This window comes from Brienomyrus brachyistius, chromosome 1, assembly GCF_023856365.1.
Source record: "Brienomyrus brachyistius isolate T26 chromosome 1, BBRACH_0.4, whole genome shotgun sequence".
Taxonomy (NCBI): domain Eukaryota; kingdom Metazoa; phylum Chordata; class Actinopteri; order Osteoglossiformes; family Mormyridae; genus Brienomyrus; species Brienomyrus brachyistius.
In genome coordinates, this window is record NC_064533.1 from 36,845,845 (window position 1) to 36,868,906 (window position 23,062).

Genomic DNA, 23,062 nt, shown 5'->3' on the forward strand with positions numbered 1-23,062 from the left:
GTGAATAGGCCTCATCAGCAGTGGGTTAGGGGCCAAACGCGCGCATTAGTCTCACCGCAGATATTAAGTCACCTTCGGCGACCCAAGGAAAATAAGCCGCTTATCGCAATTATTTGCAATCAGTAAATGTGTGATTCATTATGAAAAGCTTTTTTATTTCCAGATATAATTTGCTATTGTTCACATGAAAAAACCCACACAAAAGAACACAGTTTAAGTGTTATTGTAGAGAGCGAGGCCTCTGTTTAAGTATCTCATTTTGCCTGCCATGAAAAGCTGATTTACCCTTTAAATGATGAGAGGGAATGAAATAGATTCTTATTATAATCAACTGACCTTTACAAAAGTACTAATGACTCCTGTCTTCTGGAACAAATCTATATTATAGAGATTTCTAAATAAAAGCTTGAAACAAAAGGAGGGAAAAGGTGGACAACTTATATCCTGAAATAAATGTCTTACTCTGTCATCAGCCTGGTGCTCTATAGCTGTATTGATTATTGCACATTAATATATCATAATACCCCCTGTGTTGATTGTTCTGCATTATGTTTGTTCCCTCTCAGTACTGTGTAGTTTATCTGTACTTTGGCATCATGTCGCTGAGATCGCTTGAGATTTTGACCTGGAATATATTTTGGTACAGAACTCAGGTTGGCCAGTTGCTCCTCTCTGGCTTACATTGAGTATATTTATTGCTGAGGACAGAGGTCAGATCTGAAGGTTAATATCTTGTCCCTCTGCTTAGCAGCACTGCTCCTTGTACAGATAAGTCTGTGCAAGTAAGGCAGTGTAGATAAGCTTTGTGTAAGCCTGTGTAGATAAGCTTCGTGTATGCCTGTGTAGATAAGCTTTGTGTAAACCTGTGTAGGTCAACTTGTGCAGGTAAGCCTGTGTAGATACGCTTGCGTAAGTAAGCCTGTGTGGGTCAGCTTGTGCAGGTAAGCCTGTGTAGATACGCTTGTGTAAGTAAGCCTGTGTATGTTAGCTTGTGCAAGTAAGGCTGTGTACTTGTGTAAATAAGTTTGTGCAGGCAAGCCTGTTCGGGTAAAATTGTGCAGGTAAATCTGTGTAGATAAGCCTGTGCAGATATGCTTGTGTAGGTAAGCCTGTGTAGATAAGCTTGTGCAGCTAAGCCTGTGTAGATAAGTCTTTGCAGATATGCTTGTGTGGGTAGGCTTGCGCAGGTAAGCCTGTGTACCTACATGGTTAAGTTGGTGCAGATAAACCTGTGTAGATACGCCTGTGCGGGTGTAATGGAGTGATTCCTCTGGTGTGTATAATTAGTCCATACAGCAATAGAGGGATTACTTCATTTCAGCAGGTAGGCCTGTGCAGGCAAGCTGCAGGCATGTTGGGAAATGACAGCTGTGAAGCCTGGGCTGGATGTGTGTGTGACAGGGGACATTCCAGACCTATTCAGCGAAGAGGAGGTGGATACGGTCATCTCCTCCATCCGTGTGGAGCTCCGGGCTTTGGGACTCCTGGACACCAGAGATAACTGCTGGCAGTTCTTCATCGAGCGCATACGCAGACAGCTCAAAGTTAGTATCTTCTTCTTCTAGTCAAATCCAGTCCAGTGCACTGTTTTAGTTCCTGGTGTTACTCTTATGCAAAATCATTTGCATCAGACATTGTAACCAAATTGTAAAGCAAACCTGTTATCATCAAGTTTTTATCACTGAATGATTCCCTCACATACTCCGTGCTGTAAGTTTTCTCGTTCCATACGTCATAATCAAGACCAGTATTTTTGTGGAATAGTTTTGTTTTTAATTCATCCAGTTCATTATAAAACGGAGGGCAGGTGATTATTCCATACAGCTTTAGAAAACGATTATCCTGTGTGAAATTAATCTGACGGTCGTACAGAAGGAATATTTTAATGATTCAGATTCAGCGCACTGCAAATATGGATAATGACAAATAATACCTTTTCAAGGGTACAATGCCTGGTGTCCCTTTGTTTGAATAGAGAAAGGATTAGATACAAAAATTCTCAACTGAGCTTTCGGGCTTGTGGGCCTGAAAATATAATTTTACAGACTGTTTAATGTGAGAAGTCTGCCACCTGTTCAACTCTACAGTTACATACTAGGCCTGTGTCTGTCTTTTCTTTTTTTGAGAAATGAGTTTCCAGAGTGACTTTCTGTGTGGCTTTTATAAGCGCTGCAGTGAATGCTCAGCATGGCCGTGTCTCCCTGGCTCTCCCCCTGCTGTACCCTCGCAGGTCGTTCTGTGCTTCTCCCCCATCGGCTTCACCCTGAGAACCCGGGCGAGGAAGTTCCCAGCCCTGGTGAGCTGCAGCGCCATCGACTGGTTCCACGCCTGGCCTCAGTTGGCCCTGCAGTCCGTTAGCAGGACCTTCATCGAGAAGATCGACAGCCTAGAGGTGAGTGCCGGGATCTGTTCTCCTCGGTGTCTGTTCTCTGCTGGCTTCGTTTTGCGAGGTCAGTGTCTCTGTTCGCGCTTCTGTTCCTTCTCACTCATTCCATCCTGGATCTCTTATGCACCGTGGTTCCTGGAACATGCTCATTAAAAATGGCTGAACTTTTTACATCAACTTATTAAAGGATCTCACACCTGCCGTCTTTGGTATGGATTTTTTTTTTTAATTCATGCTGCAGTAGGTCCTCTTTTGACACCTTACCCAATTAACCTCAATCACCACCTTAACATGCGAATAAATTTGTATTAAATTATTTAGTGTACTAACAAAACGGTAAATTCAGAGTGTAACAATGTAACAGTGTAACTGTAAGATTCTTTCATGATGGTGCTGCTGCCTACTTCTAAATGACACCATTACCTTGTGACACGTTGTTTTGGGAAAGACCCAAAGTCTTTGTAGCTGTGTCAGGCCGTGCTGATCCATGTCGCAAAAACGGGTTCCTTCCTCTGATAGAGGCCTTGACCCCCCACCAGACACCTGAGGCGGGGGTCTCTCCCCTTGCGGCGGCATGTGCATCTGTGTGACAACCCCGTGCTGCAGAGCCCATTTGCCGCTGCCCCTGATCAGTTACGGTGGCACATTAATAATTCATGAGCGGGGAGACGGCGTTAATTAGCACACAGTGGGGGCCTTTGATAACAGCGAGCTCTCATTCGGCCGTCAGTCAGCCCGTGATAGATGAGCATCTGCCATCAACGAGGGCTCGGTGAGCATCCTGGTGAAACCGAGTGCCCCCCGGAGGCAGTATCCCCCAGCATGGGGAAAAAACGCCCCCCCCCCCCCCCCCCCCCCCCGTGTTGAGCAGAAAGAGCCCCCTGTGCACCATCCCAACATCTGTGCCAATAAGCTGCCCTTTAAAGATAAAACATGATTTACTCAAAATGCCTCTGCTGTCTTTGTGTTTGACTGAATTAAAAGCATCTATTTATACTGATTCACACTGTATTTATCTACTTATAGATATAATCCGTGTGCGATTCACACATAGTCTTATAAGTAAGACCTAGAGTTGAAAAGTAGATCTTTTAACTTATACAGAACTTTATATGCAATTTCATTTAACTTTTATTTACTCAAAAAAAAAGCAAACTTTTGTACAGGGGAAAGAAAGGAAATGTCTCAAGCGCTATTAAATTTCTTTGTCCCTGCTGAGCGTAAAATGTGATTATGAACTCACCGGGCAGCTGAGTGTAGGGGCTCAGAGCCGTCAAGGCTGGCGAGTCAAAGGCACAGGGTGGGCGGGAAACCTGCCTGTCATCGGAGCATGGCAGAAGACAACAATAAATGGCTAATAATCACACTTAATGAGCTTGATTAAGTTGATTTGTTATGAAATAAATTAAGGAGCAAAGGGTGAATGTGGGCGAGGTAATAAGTGGCTCATTTCAATTGCGACTGAATTCGGCGTAGTTTCAGAACAATCGCGGTGGAGAGAACGTTCTGGAATGAACAATTACGAAGTGGCAAGGAACGCATCACGGACAGCTATCTTTTTTTGATAATTGTGCAAGAATGAGATACATCTCCAATTTTTTCATAACCCTCATTGACCCCCTCAGCATAATTTCCCAACTGTTTTGTGTGTTTTATTTAAAAAAAAGACTCTGGTATTGTGTTTAAAAATACAGTGGTAAAATGTGAATCCTGGTTTCTATTTCGTGTAATTTTTTTCATGTTTTGTGCACAAAAAGAGCAAGACATGATGTGGTGAAACTGTGGAATGTAAGCTGTATTACGTTGCTTCTCTAGCCTGAGGTCAGAGCATCGATCAGCGAATTCATCTCTTACGCTCACACCAGCGTGAACGAGGTGAGCGTGAGGTACCAGCATAACGAAAAGCACTACAACTACTCCACACCCAAGAGCTTCCTGGAGTTCATGAAGCTCTACGGCAACCTGCTAAGCAAGAAGAGAGCGGAGTTAGTGCGGAAGATGGAGAGGCTGGAGAACGGCCTGCAGAAGCTGCAGACCACCTCGTCTCAGGTGAGAACCTCTCTGGCGTAGCCTAGGCCAAGCCTGGCCCCAGCTTTGAGATTTAGGGTGGATGGCCCTGGTAAAGTGTAAGTTCAGAAAGCTTATCTCTTTTTGGCTTGCTTTGTTCATTTTCATAATTATTAAAATAGTCTGTGGTTGGTTGGTATTTGCTCAGCCTTAAAGTGAGCCAATCCTGGTGCCCTTGCAACCAATATAACCAGCGTGGAGAGGAAGTTGTGGATGGCTGAAGGCTGAACTCACCTAGAAGTCGTCTCCTCTTACCCCCTCAAACAAGGCACCTTTCCAGACATTTCACCCCTTAAAACAATATGAAATTCTTATTTTCTAATGACATTGTTGAGGGATGCAGATAAAATGATCGTTTTTATTGTGTGAAATAAACTGGATTTAAAACAAACAGTAGAATATTTCTTCCAAGCCAATGACCTTTATACAGCTTCTCAGATACAAAACATAAATACCTAGAGTATATTTACCAAGCCATCATTTTCCGAAAAACTTCTACTGAATTAGTGGTGACATCTATTAATGCGCAAAAATCCTTTGATTCATTTACCAAAGATGCATTTAACTGACACCTACATGTCTTTTTCTCATTTAATACAACAATGGGAGGCAAATTTGTGGAATCCTTGAATACTCACTTCAGACAAGCCCATTGTAATGTTTGCCACACAAACGAAAGCCATTTCTGGCTTTCTCTGTTTACAGAATCGGATATGAATAATATCATAACAGATTTCCCCCCTCCCCCATTCCTGTTGCTAAAATGATGAAGTGGGAGACTGGGGGGAAGTTTAATTACGTGAGGACCTGTTGTGGTGGGTTTCCAATGGCAGCCCCTCCGTATGAGAGCATTCACAGTGTTCATCTGTGGGCAACGTTCTTTATTTGCGCACTGAAATGCAGGCTGGTGCTCTCCTGAGAGAGCCGCTTAATGGAATACATTAGAGGAGGAGTGCCTAGAGCCTTATTTGTGTTTTTACTTTTCTGAAACTTGTTTAAATGAGACCAATTTCTGTTGCAAGGCGTCCCTTAGAGTCTGCGCTGTGTCTCACCGGGGCTGCTTCTGCGTACAGAGGGGGGTTACTTAACCTTAAGGTAATTTGAATTCCTTCTGTATACCGAAGAACTGAAATTAATACGTGGTGGGGTGGCGGGGGTCTTATTCAGATGGTAATGTGAGTGGCAACATTTGTCATTAACATTTCAAGGTCTAAACATCAGTCAGCAGGAACAGGGATTCAATCAAGCATTGAAAAATGAAAAGCAGCTTCCTTCAAAACTGTTCCGAATAATTTTACTGTGAAACAGGCTTTGCAAAATTCTTTTGTAATCTTTAAGAAAATGTCAAGTAATGTTCTGCAATGTTTTTAATGATGTTTTCTCTAAATCGTATTTAAATACACATTGATCCTCGTTGTAAATAAAAAAATGAACAACTGTGAAAAACATACCGGTTTAGCAAATAAAATGGCAGTAACCAAAACAGGATCTGGGATCTGAGGTTCAGCAGGCCTCCAGTACAACATCTGTAAGCAAAATGTTTTCACAAAATCTATCTATCTATCTATCTATCTATCTATCTATCTATCTATCTATCTATCTATCTATCTATCTATCTATCTATCTATCTATCTATCTATCTATCTATCTGTCTGTCTGTCTGTCTGTCTGTCTGTCTGTCTGTCTGTCTGTCTGTCTATTTATTGATTTTTGGTGAGGGGTGGCAACAGGAGTGGTGATCCAATCCTCAGCTGCAGAAGTTAGCTCTAGGGACATGGAATGTCACCTCACTGGCGGGGAAGGAGCCTGATCTGGTGCGCAAGGTTGTGAGGTTCCGACTAGATATAGCCTAGAGCCTCTGGAGCCAGTCTCCGCGAGGGGGGTTGGACACTCTTACATTCTGGAGTTGCTTGCGGGCAGGGGTGGGCATACTTATTGCTCCCTGGCTGGGCACCTGTACATTGGAGATTACCGCAGTGGACGAGAGAGTAGCCTCCCTTCACCTTCAGGTTGGGGGACGAGTTCTGACTGTTGTTTGCACTTTATGCACTGAGTGGCAGTTCAGAATACCCATCCTTTTTGGACTCCTTGGAAGGGGTGCTGGAGAGCACTCCTCCTGGGGACTCTCTTGTTCTGCTGGGGGACTTCAGTGCTCACGTGGGAAAAAGTGTGAACTGGAGGGGCGTGATTGGGAGGAACGGCCCCCACGATCTGATCCTGAGGGGTGTTTTGTTATTGGACTTCTGTGCTCGTCACAGATTGTCCATAATGAACACCATGTTCAAGCATGAAGGTGTCCATATGTGCACCCTAGGCTACAGTTCAATGATTGACTTTGTGGTCGTGTCATCGGACTTGAGGCCGCATGTTTTGGAGAGGGGCGCAGCTGTCAACCGATCACCACCTGGTGGTGGGTTGGCTCTGCTGGTGGGGGAGGAAGCCGGTCAAACCTGGCAGATCCAAGCGTATAGTGTGGGTCTGTTGGGAAAGTCTGGCAGAATCCCCTGTCAGAAGGAGCTTCAACTCCTACCTCCAGCAGAACTTCGCCCATGTCCCGGAGGAGGCGGGGCACATTGAGTCCGAATGGACCTTGTTCCGTGCCTCCATTGTGAAGCTGAAGAAGATGTCTTATTGGACCTTTTTAGCCTGTGGGACTCCAGGCATCTGAAAGGTACTGGTGGGCCAAGCGGAATGCGGCCCAAGGCAGAAACTCGAGTGTGGGAGGAGTTTGGCGAAGCCATGGAAAACGACTTCCGGACGGCTTCGAGGAGATTCTGGTCCACCATCCGGCTTCTCAGCGCGGGAAAGCGGTGCAACATCAACACGGTTTATGGTATGGATGGTGCACTGCTGACCTCTGCTCGGGACGTTTTGGGTCGGTGGAGGGAATACTTCGAAGCCAATGACAAAGCCAATGTCAATGACATGCCTTCCAATGAGGAAGCAGAGTCTGGGGACTTGGGGGTGGACCCTCCTATCTCTGGGGCAGAAGTTGCTGAGGTGGTTAAAAAGTTCTTCAGTGGCTGGGACCCGGGGGTGGATGAGATCCGCCCGGAGTTCCTTAAGGCTCTGGATGCTGTGGGGCTGTCCTGGTTGACACGCATCTGCAGCATCGCGTGGACATCAGGGGCAGTGCCTCTGGATTGGCAGACCGCGGTGGTGGTCCCCCTCTTCAAGAAGGGGGACCGGAGGGTGTGTTCCAACTACCTGTATAGCGGGATCACACTCCTCAGCCTCCCTGGTAAGGTCTATTGTTGAACCTCGAATTCAGGAGGAGCAGTGTGGTTTTCGCCCTGGCCATGGAACAGTGGACCAGCTCTATACTCTCAGCAGGGTTCTTGGAGGGTTCATGGTAGTTTGCCCAACCAGTCTACATGTGTTTTGTGGACTCTGAGAAGGAATTTGTCCGTGTCTCTCGTGGAGTCCTGTGGGGGGTGCTCTGGGAGTATGGGGTGCCGGGCTTCCTTATAAGGGCTGTTTGGTCCTTGTATGACCGGTGTCAGTTTGGTCCGCATGGGCAGCAATAAGTTGAACTCGTTTCCAGTGAGAGTTGGACTCTGTCAGGGCTGCCCTTTGTCACCGATTCTGTTCATATCTTTTATGGACAGAATTTCTAGGCGCAGCCAGGGCGTTGAAGGTGTCTGGTTTGGTGACCTCAGGATTAGGTCTCTGCTTTTTGCAGATGATGTGATTCTGTTGGCTTCATCGGACCGTGACCTTCGGCTGTCACTTGGACAGTTCACAGCAGAGTGTGAAGCGGCTGGGATGGGAATCAGTGCCTCCAAATCTGAGACCATGGTCCTCAATCGGAAAAGGGTAGAATGCTCTCTCCGGGTCGGGGAGGGGGTCCTCCTCAAAGTGGAGGACTTTAAGTATCTCGGGGTCACGTGTGAGGGAAGGATGGAACGAGAGATCGACAGCCGGATCGGTGCGACATCAGCAGTGATACGGGCGCTGCATCAGCCTGTCATGGTAAAGAAAGAGCTGAGCCAAAAGGCAAAGCTTTCAATTTACCAGTCGATCTACGTTCCTACCCTCATCTATGATCATGAGCCATGGGTAGTGACCAAAAGAATGAGATCGTGAGTACAAGCAGCCGAAATGAGTTTTCTCCGCAGGAAGGCTGGGCTCTCTCTTAGAGATAGGGTGAGGAGCTCGGTCATTCGGGAGGGATGGAGAGGAGCCAGATGAGGTGGCTCGGACATCTGATTAGGATGCCTCCTGGATGCCTCCCCGGTGAGGTGTTCCGGGCATGTCCCACTGGGAGGAGACCCCGGGGAAGACCCAGGACATGCTGGAGGGACTATGTCTCTCGGCTGGCCTTGGAACGCCTCGGGATTTCCCCGGAGAAGCTGGATGAAGAGACCGGGGAGAGGGAAGTCTGGGTTTCCCTGCTGAGACTGCCGCCCCCGCAACTCGAACTCAGCTGAGAGGATATTGATGAGGGTGATGGATGGATGGATGGATGGATGTTTGGTCAGAGCCCTAGAGCTGCCACTCCTCGGCTGGCAGGATGTTATAGATTCTTTCTGCTTTTTGTACCTGTTTGCCCTGTCATCAGATTCAGGTATAACATAGGTAATGTGACAGTGAAACTATGTGAATAATAAAATGCAATAACGTTTCTAATCAGGTGGAGGATCTGAAGGCCAAGCTGGCCGTACAGGAAGTTGAGCTGAACCAGAGGAACATAGACACCGAGGCGCTCATCACTAAGATTGGCCAGCAGACAGAGAAGCTCAACCAGGAGAAGGCTGTGGCTGACGCAGAAGAGCAGAAGGTGGGCTACCCTCTAGTGGACAGGAGGATTGTTGGTCCTTGGGTCTGAATGAACAATAACTCTCTTAAATCAATTTACATAGATATTTCCTTAAAAAATATTTTGAACACTAACAAAGCTTCAGGAAATTGGTTCCTTCGATAATTTTGCAAGAGGTACTGTGAGGAACATCAGCAAAGAAAATAAATAGTTTTTTACCCACTGGATGTGAAGTGCTTCACTTTCATTACCTCCTCATGACCTGAAGGTCGCGGCAATCCAAGCTGAGGTCTCAAAGCAGCAGCAGGAAACGGAAAACGACCTCGCCAAAGCAGAGCCGGCCCTTCAGGCTGCCAATGCCGCGCTCAACACCTTGAACCGGGTGTGTCTCTCTTTTTACTCATCCTGGGTGTGTGGTGTGACTGTCTCTAGGATCTGCCTCCCCTGCGTGTTTGCCTTCACCTCACCTGGTAATCTGTCCCCCAGCTAAACTTAACGGAGATGCGCACCTTCCCCAACCCCCCTACCATCGTTGCCAACGTGTCAGCTGCTGTCTTGGTCTTGCTGGCTCCACAGGGCCGCATCCCCAAAGACCGCAGCTGGAAGGCTGCTAAGGTGTACATGAGTAAGGTATGCTGTTACCCATTGCAGCATTTCCGAGTTCACGTTGGGCCATACAGGTGTAACTCACTTGATGATAAATTATCATGCAGTGGTATGATGCAGTTACAAATTAATTTCCCTAAAACACATACCCTGAGTCAAACTCATGGTCTTACAGTACATAGCATGTGAAGAAAATGTGATTGGTTGGTATATTCACTGGGCTAAAGGGCGCATATTGGATATCACTTACAATTGGACATCTGGTTTGTCCCTTGCCTTTTAGGTAGACGACTTCCTGCAGGCCCTGGTGAACTTTGACAAGGAGCACGTCCCTGACGGCACGATCCGTGTCCTGAAGGAGGAGTACCTGAGCGACCCAGAGTTCAACCCTGAGTTTGTGCGCCTTAAATCATCAGCTGCAGCAGGACTGTGTGCCTGGGTCATCAACATTGTCCACTTCCATGAGGTATGGCCCGCATATATATTTGGATATTCTTATGCAAGAAAAGATTAACTTGGAGGACATGCTGGCTCAGTGGGAAGTGCGCTCAGCCTACTAACTAATACATTGCCCATCCTTTGTGTGCCCTGCAATGGACTGACATCCCATCCAAACATTTCCTTGCTTTGTGCCCTGTGTAGCCTGGGATAGCAGAAATTGGAAATTACGGTCGGCTTTTATGGCTTTGTTTCATAACTTTGGAATGTGAGCATTTTAATCAGGAATAAGTGGTCACTGAAATTAATGACAAATGTGCATTGTGCCGTTTGAGCTGAGCTACAGTGTTACTACGGCAACACTTCTGTCCTTGCATACATTTGCAGACCCAACCCATCAGTGGTTCAGGGGCAAAGGTACAAAGCAAAAGCAGAGATTCGCACTGCCGGGTTGAGTGCACGGCCATTGCTTGTCACGTTCATCGCCTGCGGCTCGTTAATGACGGCACACGAAATTGAATACCTACCGCTGCTGTGTTGTGCAACTGCTCATTGTTGTCATTGTGTGTGTTCCCTCTTTCTCGTTTCCCCCATATTCTCTGCTGCCTTCTCACTATAATCACTGCTGCCACCAAAAAGATGTATGTAAGTATGGCCCTTTTTTTATAATGCCTTTATTTGTTTTTGCAAAGTTTGCCTGTTCTTTCCCCTTGGATAATGCCGGAGCTTCTTTGCGGAGAAATGCCTGCCGAAACAGTGCTTTTGTAGATGTTTCTGGATTGTTTCCTTCTTGGCATGTTTTTTTCTACTTGGCGTGCTGCCCCCCCACCGCCCCCCTTACTGGAAAAGGGTACCACTTCCTGTCAGCCGCTGGGCACGTGCTGCAGCCATTGTGGTGCCAGATCACACTTCAGGATGTGCTGCGGAGGGCAGGATTTCATTAAGCTCTTTGACTGTGGAATGAAGAGATATCACATGGTTACACCCCCCACCCCTGTGTGTTATTAATGATCACCACTGCGTTATTCTTACCCAAAAGACCCCCCCCCCCACCAAAGATCTTCACTGAGGTGTTTGCTTGTTGTGTGACCCCTAATACCTGTTAATATCTGATTATTAACTAGTCCAGACCCTGAACATTATTCATTTAGTGAGAGAAAGTTACAAATTAACACATCTGCCTGTACTATTCTTTTGGAACCCAAATGTTAAAGGAGTTGTGCATTTTACAAAGCACACTATCTGATACATAGGACATTTACATGAATAGTAACCTATAAAAAGATAGTTATGTAGTAGTGCATCCTTACAGAGTTATGCTATTATATAAGTAACCAGGGCACTTAATTTGCACCATTAAAAGTATTTTATTGTACACTGTAATTTGTGACCTGGTATGAAAGACTTGCAGTCCATGCCCGGTCAGTAACGTGGTATGACAGACTTACACTCCATTACTGGTCAATAACGCGGTATGACAGACTTGCCCTAAATGCCCGGTCAGTAACATTGCATGACAGACTTGCCTTCCATGTCCGGTCAGTAACGTGGTATGACAGACTTGCGGTCCATGCAGGTCAGTAACATTGCATGACAGACTTGCCCTCCATGTCCGGTCAGTAACATTGCATGACAGACTTGCCCTCCATATCCGGTCAGTAACATTGCATGACAGACTTGCCCTCCATATCCGGTCAGTAACGTGGTGTGACAGACTTGTATGACAGACTTGTACTCCATGCAGGTCAGTAACATTGTATGACAGACTAGCACTCCATGCCCGGTCAGTAACATTGTATGACAGACTTGTGCTCCATGCCCGGTCAGTAACATTGTATGACAGACTTGTGCTCCATGCCCGGTCAGTAACATTGTATGACAGACTTGCACTCCATGCAGGTCAGTAACATTGTATGACAGACTTGCACTCCATGCAGGTCAGTAACATTGCATGACAGACTTGCACTCCATGCCCGGTCAGTAACATTGTATGACAGACTTCTACTCCATATCCGGTCAGTAACATTGTATGACAGACTTGTGCTCCATGCAGGTCAGTAACATTGAATGACAGACTTGGGCTCCATGCAGGTCAGTAACATTGTATGACAGACTTGCACTCCATGCCGGTCAGTAACATTGCATGACAGACTAGCACTCCATGCCCGGTCAGTAACATTGTATGACAGACTTCTACTCCATATCCGGTCAGTAACATTGTATGACAGACTTGTGCTCCATGCAGGTCAGTAACATTGTATGACAGACTTGCACTCCATGTCCGGTCAGTAACATTGTATGACAGACTTGCACTCCATACAGGTCAGTAACATTTTATGACAGACTAGCACTCCATGCCCGGTCAGTAACATTGTATGACAGACTAGCACTCCATGCCCGGTCAGTAACATTGTATGACAGACTTCTACTCCATATCCGGTCAGTAACATTGTATGACAGACTTGTGCTCCATGCAGGTCAGTAACATTGTATGACAGACTTGCACTCCGTACAGGTCAGTAACATTGTATGACAGACTTGCACTCCATGCAGGTCAGTAACATTGTATGACAGACTAGCACTCCATGCCCGGTCAGTAACATTGTATGACAGACTTGTGCTCCATGCCCGGTCAGTAACATTGTATGACAGACTTACACTCCATGCAGGTCAGTAACATTGTATGACAGACTTGCACTCCATGCAGGTCAGTAACATTGCATGACAGACTTGCACTCCATGCCCGGTCAGTAACATTGTATGACAGACTTCTACTCCATATCCGGTCAGTAACATTGTATGACAGACTTGTGCTCCATGCAGGTCAGTAACATTGAATGACAGACTTGGGCTCCATGCAGGTCAGTAACATTGTATGACAGACTTGCACTCCATGCCGGTCAGTAACATTGCATGACAGACTAGCACTCCATGCCCGGTCAGTAACATTGTATGACAGACTTCTACTCCATATCCGGTCAGTAACATTGTATGACAGACTAGCACTCCATGCCCGGTCAGTAACATTGTATGACAGACTTCTACTCCATATCCGGTCAGTAACATTGTATGACAGACTTGTGCTCCATGCAGGTCAGTAACATTGTATGACAGACTTGCACTCCATGTCCGGTCAGTAACATTGTATGACAGACTTGCACTCCATACAGGTCAGTAACATTTTATGACAGACTAGCACTCCATGCCCGGTCAGTAACATTGTATGACAGACTAGCACTCCATGCCCGGTCAGTAACATTGTATGACAGACTTCTACTCCATATCCGGTCAGTAACATTGTATGACAGACTTGTGCTCCATGCAGGTCAGTAACATTGTATGACAGACTAGCACTCCATGCCCGGTCAGTAACATTGTATGACAGACTAGCACTCCATGCCCGGTCAGTAACATTGTATGACAGACTTACACTCCATGCAGGTCAGTAACATTGTATGACAGACTTGCACTCCATGTCCGGTCAGTAACATTGTATGACAGACTTGCACTCCATACAGGTCCGTAACATTGTATGACAGACTTGTACTCCATGCAGGTCAGTAACATTGTATGACAGACTTGCACTCCATGCAGGTCAGTAACATTGTATGACAGACTTGCACTCCATACAGGTCAGTAACATTGAATGACAGACTTGCACTCCATGCAGGTCAGTAACATTGTATGACAGACTTGCACTCCATGTCCGGTCAGTAACATTGTATGACAGACTTGCACTACATGCAGGTCAGTAACATTGTATGACAGACTTGCACTCCATGTCCGGTCAGTAACATTGTATGACAGACTTGCACTCCATGCAGGTCAGTAACATTGTATGACAGACTTGCACTCCATGCAGGTCAGTAACATTGTATGACAGACTTGCACTCCATGTCCGGTCAGTAACATTATATGACAGACTTGCACTCCATACAGGTCAGTAACATTGTATGACAGACTTGCACTCCATGCAGGTCAGTAACATTGTATGACAGACTTGCACTCCATGCAGGTCAGTAACATTGAATGACAGACTTGCACTCCATGCAGGTCAGTAACATTGTATGACAGACTTGCACTCCATGCAGGTCAGTAACATTGTATGACAGACTTCTACTCCATATCCGGTCAGTAACATTGAATGACAGACTTGCACTCCATGCCCGGTCAGTAACATTGCATGACAGACTTGCACTCCATGCAGGTCAGTAACATTGTATGACAGACTTGCACTCCATGCAGGTCAGTAACATTGTATGACAGACTTGCACTCCATGCAGGTCAGTAACATTGTATGACAGACTTGCACTCCATGCAGGTCAGTAACATTGTATGACAGACTTCTACTCCATATCCGGTCAGTAACATTGAATGACAGACTTGCACTCCATGCCCGGTCAGTAACATTGCATGACAGACTTGCACTCCATGCAGGTCAGTAACATTGTATGACAGACTTGCACTCCATGCAGGTCAGTAATGTGGTATGACAGACTTCTACTCCATATCCGGTCAGTAACATTGAATGGCAGACTTGCACTCCATGCCCGGTCAGTAACGTGGTATGACAGACTTGCCCTCCATGCCCGGTCAGTAACGTGGTATGACAGACTTGTACTCCATGCCCGGTCAGTAACGTGGTGTGGCAGACTTGTATGAGAGACCTGTACTCCATGCAGGTCAGTAACATTGAATGACAGACTTGCACTCCATGCCCGGTCAGTAACATTGTATGACAGACTTGCCCTCCATGCCCGGTCAGTAACGTGGTATGACAGACTTGTACTCCATATCCGGTCAGTAACATTGTATGACAGACTTGTGCTCCATGCAGGTCAGTAACATTGTATGACAGACTAGCTCTCCATGCAGGTCAGTAACATTGTATGACAGACTTACACTCCATGCAAGTCAGTAATGTGGTATGACAGACTTCTACTCCATATCCGGTCAGTAACATTGAATGGCAGACTTGCACTCCATGCCCGGTCAGTAACGTGGTATGACAGACTTGCCCTCCATGCCCGGTCAGTAACGTGGTATGACAGACTTGCCCTCCATGCCCGGTCAGTAACGTGGTGTGGCAGACTTGTATGACAGACCTGTACTCCATGCAGGTCAGTAACATTGAATGACAGACTTGCACTCCATGCCCGGTCAGTAACGTGGTATGACAGACTTGTACTCCATATCCGGTCAGTAACATTGTATGACAGACTTGCACTCTATGCAGGTCAGTAACATTGAATGACAGACTTGGGCTCCATGCAGGTCAGTAACGTGGTATGACAGACTTGCCCTCCATATCCAGTCAGTAACATTGTATGACAGACTTGCACTCTATGCAGGTCAGTAACATTGAATGACAGACTTGGGCTCCATGCAGGTCAGTAACGTGGTATGACAGACTTGCCCTCCATATCCAGTCAGTAACATTGTATGACAGACTTCTACTCCATATCCGGTCAGTAACATTGTATGACAGACTTGTGCTCCATGCAGGTCAGTAACATTGTATGACAGACTTGCACTCCATGCAGGTCAGTAACATTGTATGACAGACTTGCACTCCATGCAGGTCAGTAACATTGTATGACAGACTTGCACTCCATGTCCGGTCAGTAACATTATATGACAGACTTGCACTCCATACAGGTCAGTAACATTGTATGACAGACTTGCACTCCATGCAGGTCAGTAACATTGTATGACAGACTTGCACTCCATGCAGGTCAGTAACATTGAATGACAGACTTGCACTCCATGCAGGTCAGTAACATTGTATGACAGACTTGCACTCCATGCAGGTCAGTAACATTGTATGACAGACTTCTACTCCATATCCGGTCAGTAACATTGAATGACAGACTTGCACTCCATGCCCGGTCAGTAACATTGCATGACAGACTTGCACTCCATGCAGGTCAGTAACATTGTATGACAGACTTGCACTCCATGCAGGTCAGTAACATTGTATGACAGACTTGCACTCCATGCAGGTCAGTAACATTGTATGACAGACTTGCACTCCATGCAGGTCAGTAACATTGTATGACAGACTTCTACTCCATATCCGGTCAGTAACATTGAATGACAGACTTGCACTCCATGCCCGGTCAGTAACATTGCATGACAGACTTGCACTCCATGCAGGTCAGTAACATTGTATGACAGACTTGCACTCCATGCAGGTCAGTAATGTGGTATGACAGACTTCTACTCCATATCCGGTCAGTAACATTGAATGGCAGACTTGCACTCCATGCCCGGTCAGTAACGTGGTATGACAGACTTGCCCTCCATGCCCGGTCAGTAACGTGGTATGACAGACTTGTACTCCATGCCCGGTCAGTAACGTGGTGTGGCAGACTTGTATGAGAGACCTGTACTCCATGCAGGTCAGTAACATTGAATGACAGACTTGCACTCCATGCCCGGTCAGTAACATTGTATGACAGACTTGCCCTCCATGCCCGGTCAGTAACGTGGTATGACAGACTTGTACTCCATATCCGGTCAGTAACATTGTATGACAGACTTGTGCTCCATGCAGGTCAGTAACATTGTATGACAGACTAGCTCTCCATGCAGGTCAGTAACATTGTATGACAGACTTACACTCCATGCAAGTCAGTAATGTGGTATGACAGACTTCTACTCCATATCCGGTCAGTAACATTGAATGGCAGACTTGCACTCCATGCCCGGTCAGTAACGTGGTATGACAGACTTGCCCTCCATGCCCGGTCAGTAACGTGGTATGACAGACTTGCCCTCCATGCCCGGTCAGTAACGTGGTGTGGCAGACTTGTATGACAGACCTGTACTCCATGCAGGTCAGTAACATTGAATGACAGACTTGCACTCCATGCCCGGTCAGTAACGTGGTATGACAGACTTGTACTCCATATCCGGTCAGTAACATTGTATGACAGACTTGCACTCTATGCAGGTCAGTAACATTGAATGACAGACTTGGGCTCCATGCAGGTCAGTAACGTGGTATGACAGACTTGCCCTCCATATCCAGTCAGTAACATTGTATTACAGACTTCTACTCCATATCCGGTCAGTAACATTGTATGACAGACTTGTGCTCCATGCAGGTCAGTAACATTGTATGACAGACTTGCACTCCATGCCCGGTCAGTAACATTGTATGACAGACTTGCACTCCATGCAGGTCAGTAACATTGCATGACAGACTTGCACTCCATGCCCGGTCAGTAACGTGGTATGACAGACTTGCACTCCATGCAGGTCAGTAACATTGCATGACAGACTAGCACTCCATGCCCGGTCAGTAACGTGGTATGACAGACTAGCACTCCATGCCCGGTCAGTAACGTGGTATGACAGACTTGTACTCCATGCCCGGTCAGTAACATTGTATGACAGACTTCTACTCCATATCCGGTCAGTAACATTGTATGACAGACTTGTGCTCCATACAGGTCAGTAACATTGTATGACAGACTAGCACTCCATGCAGGTCAGTAACATTGTATGACAGACTTGTGCTCCATACAGGTCAGTAACATTGTATGACAGACTAGCACTCCATGCCCGGTCAGTAACATTGTATGACAGACTTGCACTCCATGCAGGTCAGTAACATTGTATGACATAATTGCGCTCCATGGCTGGTCAGTAACATTGCATGACAATCTTGCCGTCCATGCAGGTCAGTAACATTGTATGACCGTTCATGCCTGATTCCAGGTATCATGTGAGGTGGAGCTGAAGCGACAGACTCTGTGCCAAACCCATGCCGACCTGTTGGAATCAGCTGACAAGCTGGAGGTCATTCGCAGGAAGTTGGCCGTAAGTGTGGGGAGAGGCCGGCTCACATGGGGGGTGGGGAGGGAATCTGCTGTCTGCAAGGATTCTCAGACATCCAGCCATCATTGGTTCTGAGACCACATTACACAGTATGCCCACATTACACAGACTGCCTCTATTACAGTCTAATCATATTACACGGTATGCACATATTACACAGTATGCCCTTATTACGCAGTATGTCCAAATTAATAGCAATATTTATTTAGCTGTTAACATTTTTACGTACAAGCTACAAATGTTACTTCTGGGGTAAAAATATAATTAATTTTCATTCTTGCGAAAAATACATGAAGAAAGTAACATTAGCAGTTAATTTTTGAATAAATGGTCTAAAGAGACATGGTCTTGGCTGGCTTTTCAGTGAGATGTTTCCCTCTTTATGTCTGGTGAAGGCTTTTATTTGAAGCCTGAAATCCTCTTTAATAGGGAAGCTAAAGAAAGTTTTAGAGCGACATGGTGATTAAGAGCAAATGTGTGAGGCATTTATGTAGCAAGACTGCAAGGTAATTAACTGGCGTGTATGAAGATTCATGCTTTAGACCCAAATTTTAATTTGGCACATAAATGTGCCTGATGTAGGCAGCATTTAATCACCTATCTGACAGGAGCAACTACTTTCATTTAACCTTGACTGAAGATCATGAATTCTAACATGCTTAATTGCATACACTATTTAATAGAATGAACAGAGCAAATTTCCCCCAATTCAAAGGCTGTGATTGACACACTGAGGCAATAAGGCCTGCCACAATTAAGGTTGATCTGTATTCTCAGCCCAATTGCCATAGTGATGTGATTTTGTTTGATCACTACAGCAAAGAAGAGTTCCTGAACTTTACCTTGTTTTGAATTAGCCCGGAATCAAAGGCTACACAGACCCCATAGAACAGGATAATGCTCTTCACCCCCACATCCCGTTACCTCTAGCATTAGGCTGCTGATAACCCTGACCGTGACCTGACAGCACAGGGGACAGCTGCTCCACCTTTCCGCCTCCATATACCCTAAGTTGAAACTCATGAAAATGACTTTGCATGCTGTCGCATGGTAATTATTTTCTTTCATGCTATGTTTTCATTCATAGGATAATTCCCACTTCCAATGTGAAAATCTGTGTCAAGTAGCTCACGCTGAAGCCTCTGTCTGCAGCTTGATTGTTTTCTTGCTATTATACCAGCACAAGAAGGCTTTCAGTCAACGTGCCAGACTTCTCGTCTGTAACATAAACAAAATCTACTGAAAGATGTTTAGCAACCAACCTCATGGGTTTTAATAATTCCCTGTAACTTTCTTTTTTGTCAAACAAAAACGAAATGTTATTTAAATTTGTTTTCTCAGCAGGTAGTCCCAGCTTCCTCAGACCCTTTTGACTACAGTGATGATTTCCAGGTCTGAGTTAGATCTCTGTGTTGGGTGAAACTACACACTGATTGATTTTCATTGCTGTTGCAGGAGCTGGACAGCAGTCTGGACACTTTGACGGCAGCCTTTGAGAAAGCAACGGCAGAGAAGCTGCGTTGTCAAGATGAAGTCAACAGGACCAACAGGACCATCGAGCTTGCCAACCGACTGGTGAAAGGTCTAGAGGTGAAGGCCCAGGGAAGGTTCTGCTTGGCCGTCTTCCCTCTGGATCATCGTATCTGCATGATTAAAAAATACTTCTTTTATATTTAATGTTTTAACTGGTTTCTCAATTTGTGTACGTGTGTCAGTCTGAGAATGTGCGATGGGCTCATTCCGTGGCTCAGTACCACGAGCAGGAGAAAACTCTATGCGGCGATGTGCTCCTGACTTCAGCCTTCATCTCCTATGCTGGCTCCTTCTCCAAGAGTTATCGGCATGAACTGCTGGAGAACCTATGGATACCATACCTCCACAACCAGAAGGTAGGCATCAACTACCAGCCTGGAAAAACTGGCTATTCTTACTTAACTAATTCCAAAAGGTAAATGTTGAGGTAATGAGGGTTCTGAATTCATAAGATGGGTTTTATTATCCCCAGGTAACCCAGTGGAAACTAAGAAAACAGTCGTGTTTAACAGCATTTTAAGTTCAGTTGTTGGTTTACAAGCATTGTTTGTCGCATCACCGCTGCACGATGCCCTTTGTCCCAAAGATTTAAAAGGCATTCCTCAGACACAGGACTGAGTCAGTGCTGGAGTTTGTGTGCTCTGTGCTTTTCTTCCAATGTTTAGCCTTTGAAAGCACAAGTTAATACACTCTGGCTTTCTCCAAGAAATCCAAGGGGGTGTTCCACAAAGCAGGGTTTCTCAGTTAGCTAGGCTAACCTAAGCTAGAGTTCAGGATTGTCCAATGCTGCTTACCTAAAATCTTATTGGACGATCATTACTGTACTTCTAGCTTAAGTTAACCAAACTAACTTAGAAATCCTGCTTAATGAACCCCCCCCGGAATGTCAAGGCACCATTGTTGTTGTCTCTATGCTTGGGGGGCATGGATGAAACAGAACTAGATTTCGTTTGGTAAAAATGAACAAGAAATACTTAATTTTGAGAAAAAGAAAACAAATTTAAAGTATTTAAAAGAAAAGACTTGGCCGTTAGAGTAAAGCCTGTAAGCATGAGTAAAAAATGCTTTGTGACACACGTAAATCCTACCCCTGACAGCTGGTAAGGGTCTCTGCAGATGTTCTGGAACAAGCAACAGACATATGTAAAAGGCAGCACAGATCACGGAAAGGAAATGGAAACCATTAAATTCTTGCACATTCTGTTGGCCCACAATGGAAACAAGTGGAGGGAATAATTTTCAGATTACAGAGTACTCTTCTGGTGCTAATTGTCTGAGAGCTCTTCTCATTCTTTCACTTAAAATGTTCTGCATAGTGATTTAAGTAAATTTGTAGGGGCATTTTATGTGAGCAATTTGCTTGTTTGGTGGGGTTATCATTTGATTGTTAGACTTTCTATGGAAGTAACATATGGAAAACAGTTTCTCTGGGATTTTCTGTAGAACCATTACAAGCCGGTTTGTATTAAAATGCAGAGATGTTCCTATTTTCTGCATCAAAGAAAATGAACCAGAATAAGAATGAATCAATATTTCTCAATATTAATCTTCCTCTAAATGTATTTGGACTTTTTGGAATTTTGCGTTTCCTTCTTCAGATCCCAATCCCAATGACAGAGGGTTTGGACCCTGTCTCCATGCTCACCGATGATGCCACGGTTGCCAAGTGGAATAACGAGGGCCTGCCTAGCGACAAAATGTCCACGCAGAACGCCACCATCCTCATCAACTGTGAGCGCTGGCCCCTCCTCATTGACCCCCAGCTGCAGGGCATCAAGTGGATAAAGAGTCGCTATGGTGCTGACCTCAGAGTCGTCAGCCTGGGGCAGAAAGGGTGAGGGAACGTCACTCAATGACATGTCGTGCCCAAAAGTGTGACAGGGGCGGCAGGTCCTGACTGACCTTTATCTTTTTCATTCTGTTTGCTCTTTACTTCTTCAAAGAAATGGAGTGAAGGTCCTTCCACTGTGTGAGGAACCTTTGCCTTGAATTTGTGCTTTTCACATTCCATCTGGCCCTGAGACCAAAACCAAGAGCCGTGCACAGGCCGGCCTTCAGAGCTGAAAGGCTTTGGAAAAGCGATTATCTTCTCTTTTAAAGATATTCCATGGTACTTACTTTATCAATGCATACAATAGTTAGTCTATGGTTTTATCTTGAGAGCTGTTATGATGGACACGCTTTTTGATCTAATTGTTTTTCTTTAATTGTATGGATGCTGGTCCTCTAGAATTCACTGTCTATTGTCCATTTTTGATAACGTTATAAACAATGTTATTTGTGTATGTATTGTGTGACCACCCCCCCTCCAGGTATGTTGATGTCATCGAGCAAGCTGTGGTCACAGGAGATCCCGTTCTAATTGAAAACCTTGAGGAGACAATCGACCCCGTGATCGACCCGCTCTTGGGGAGGCACACAATCAAGAAAGGAAGGTGTGGATTCACTCAGCTCCTGTCAAGTTCAGCCCATTGATAAGTCAGGTAGTGTGATTTATTTCCCTCCTGATTCTGCGCTCTGTAAAGATATATTCAGGTGGGGGATAAGGAGTGCCACTTTCACCCAAACTTCCGGCTCATCTTGCACACCAAGCTGGCTAACCCCCACTACAAGCCAGAGATTCAGGCCCAGACGACCCTCATCAACTTCACAGTGACCCGCGATGGCCTGGAGGACCAGCTGTTGGCTGAGGTTGTGAACCTCGAGAGGCCTGACCTGGAGCACCTGAAGGTAGGTCATTCAGGAGTCTCCCCCAGCCCTTTGCCCATCACCGAGTGTGACTGGCCCCATCTCCACAGGGTCAATGAAGACAGCAAGTAGCTGAGTGCAGGGGAGCGTACTCCTGCCTGATTGATATTGTTGGGTTAAAGACTATAATATTAAACAAATGAGCTGCGGAGAAGGGTACAGAGTCACACAAAGGTTGAGTGCTGTGTGCAGCAAGTAGGCAGCAGTCACGGAGATTGCTTAATCACGTTTCTGCCATTTTGTCTCTTAAAAACCTTCTGTTTAGATGCACAGTGGGTTACCTTATCTTCACTAGCATGTCATTGAAAGACAACCTCATCGATACAAACAGTAATTCCAAGTGAGAGCAGGCATTTACCAGACATCTGGAGAGTTCCGTTTTGTGTGTATCTTTCAATAAGAGAAAAGTTGTAAAATAGCTGTAGTTGAAATAGAAATGGAAGAACAGAGGCTTTTGAGTGTTTTCACCTCCTGAAGAAAGGTGAGACACATTACTTTCGCGGATAAGATTGCGAATTGTGCCTCTCTGCGAAATGATACCTTAAAAAATATCCATCTACCTATCCATCCATCTTCGAACCATTTATCCCAGCCAAAGTCACAGGAACCTTAAAATATACAGCACAGAGACACAACGGAAATGAATATTTTGTTGCTCAGATGTCTTAGTGTGACTAAGC

The 23,062-nt window shown here is 45.6% G+C and overlaps 1 protein-coding gene across 1 annotated transcript in view; it reads left to right on the forward strand.

Moving 5' to 3' along the window:
* Positions 1 to 23,062, forward strand: part of dnah9l (dynein, axonemal, heavy polypeptide 9 like) — a 67,826-nt gene that overhangs the window by 33,619 nt on the left and 11,145 nt on the right. The window contains exons 52-64 of the mRNA XM_049006337.1: positions 1,402 to 1,544; positions 2,231 to 2,392; positions 4,202 to 4,435; positions 9,087 to 9,233; positions 9,481 to 9,594; positions 9,699 to 9,842; positions 10,102 to 10,284; positions 17,982 to 18,083; positions 19,557 to 19,691; positions 19,817 to 19,990; positions 21,233 to 21,468; positions 21,947 to 22,069; positions 22,160 to 22,364. Of these exons, the coding sequence (XP_048862294.1) occupies positions 1,402 to 1,544; positions 2,231 to 2,392; positions 4,202 to 4,435; positions 9,087 to 9,233; positions 9,481 to 9,594; positions 9,699 to 9,842; positions 10,102 to 10,284; positions 17,982 to 18,083; positions 19,557 to 19,691; positions 19,817 to 19,990; positions 21,233 to 21,468; positions 21,947 to 22,069; positions 22,160 to 22,364 (2,102 nt within the window). The remainder of the gene's footprint in view (positions 1 to 1,401; positions 1,545 to 2,230; positions 2,393 to 4,201; positions 4,436 to 9,086; positions 9,234 to 9,480; positions 9,595 to 9,698; positions 9,843 to 10,101; positions 10,285 to 17,981; positions 18,084 to 19,556; positions 19,692 to 19,816; positions 19,991 to 21,232; positions 21,469 to 21,946; positions 22,070 to 22,159; positions 22,365 to 23,062) is intronic.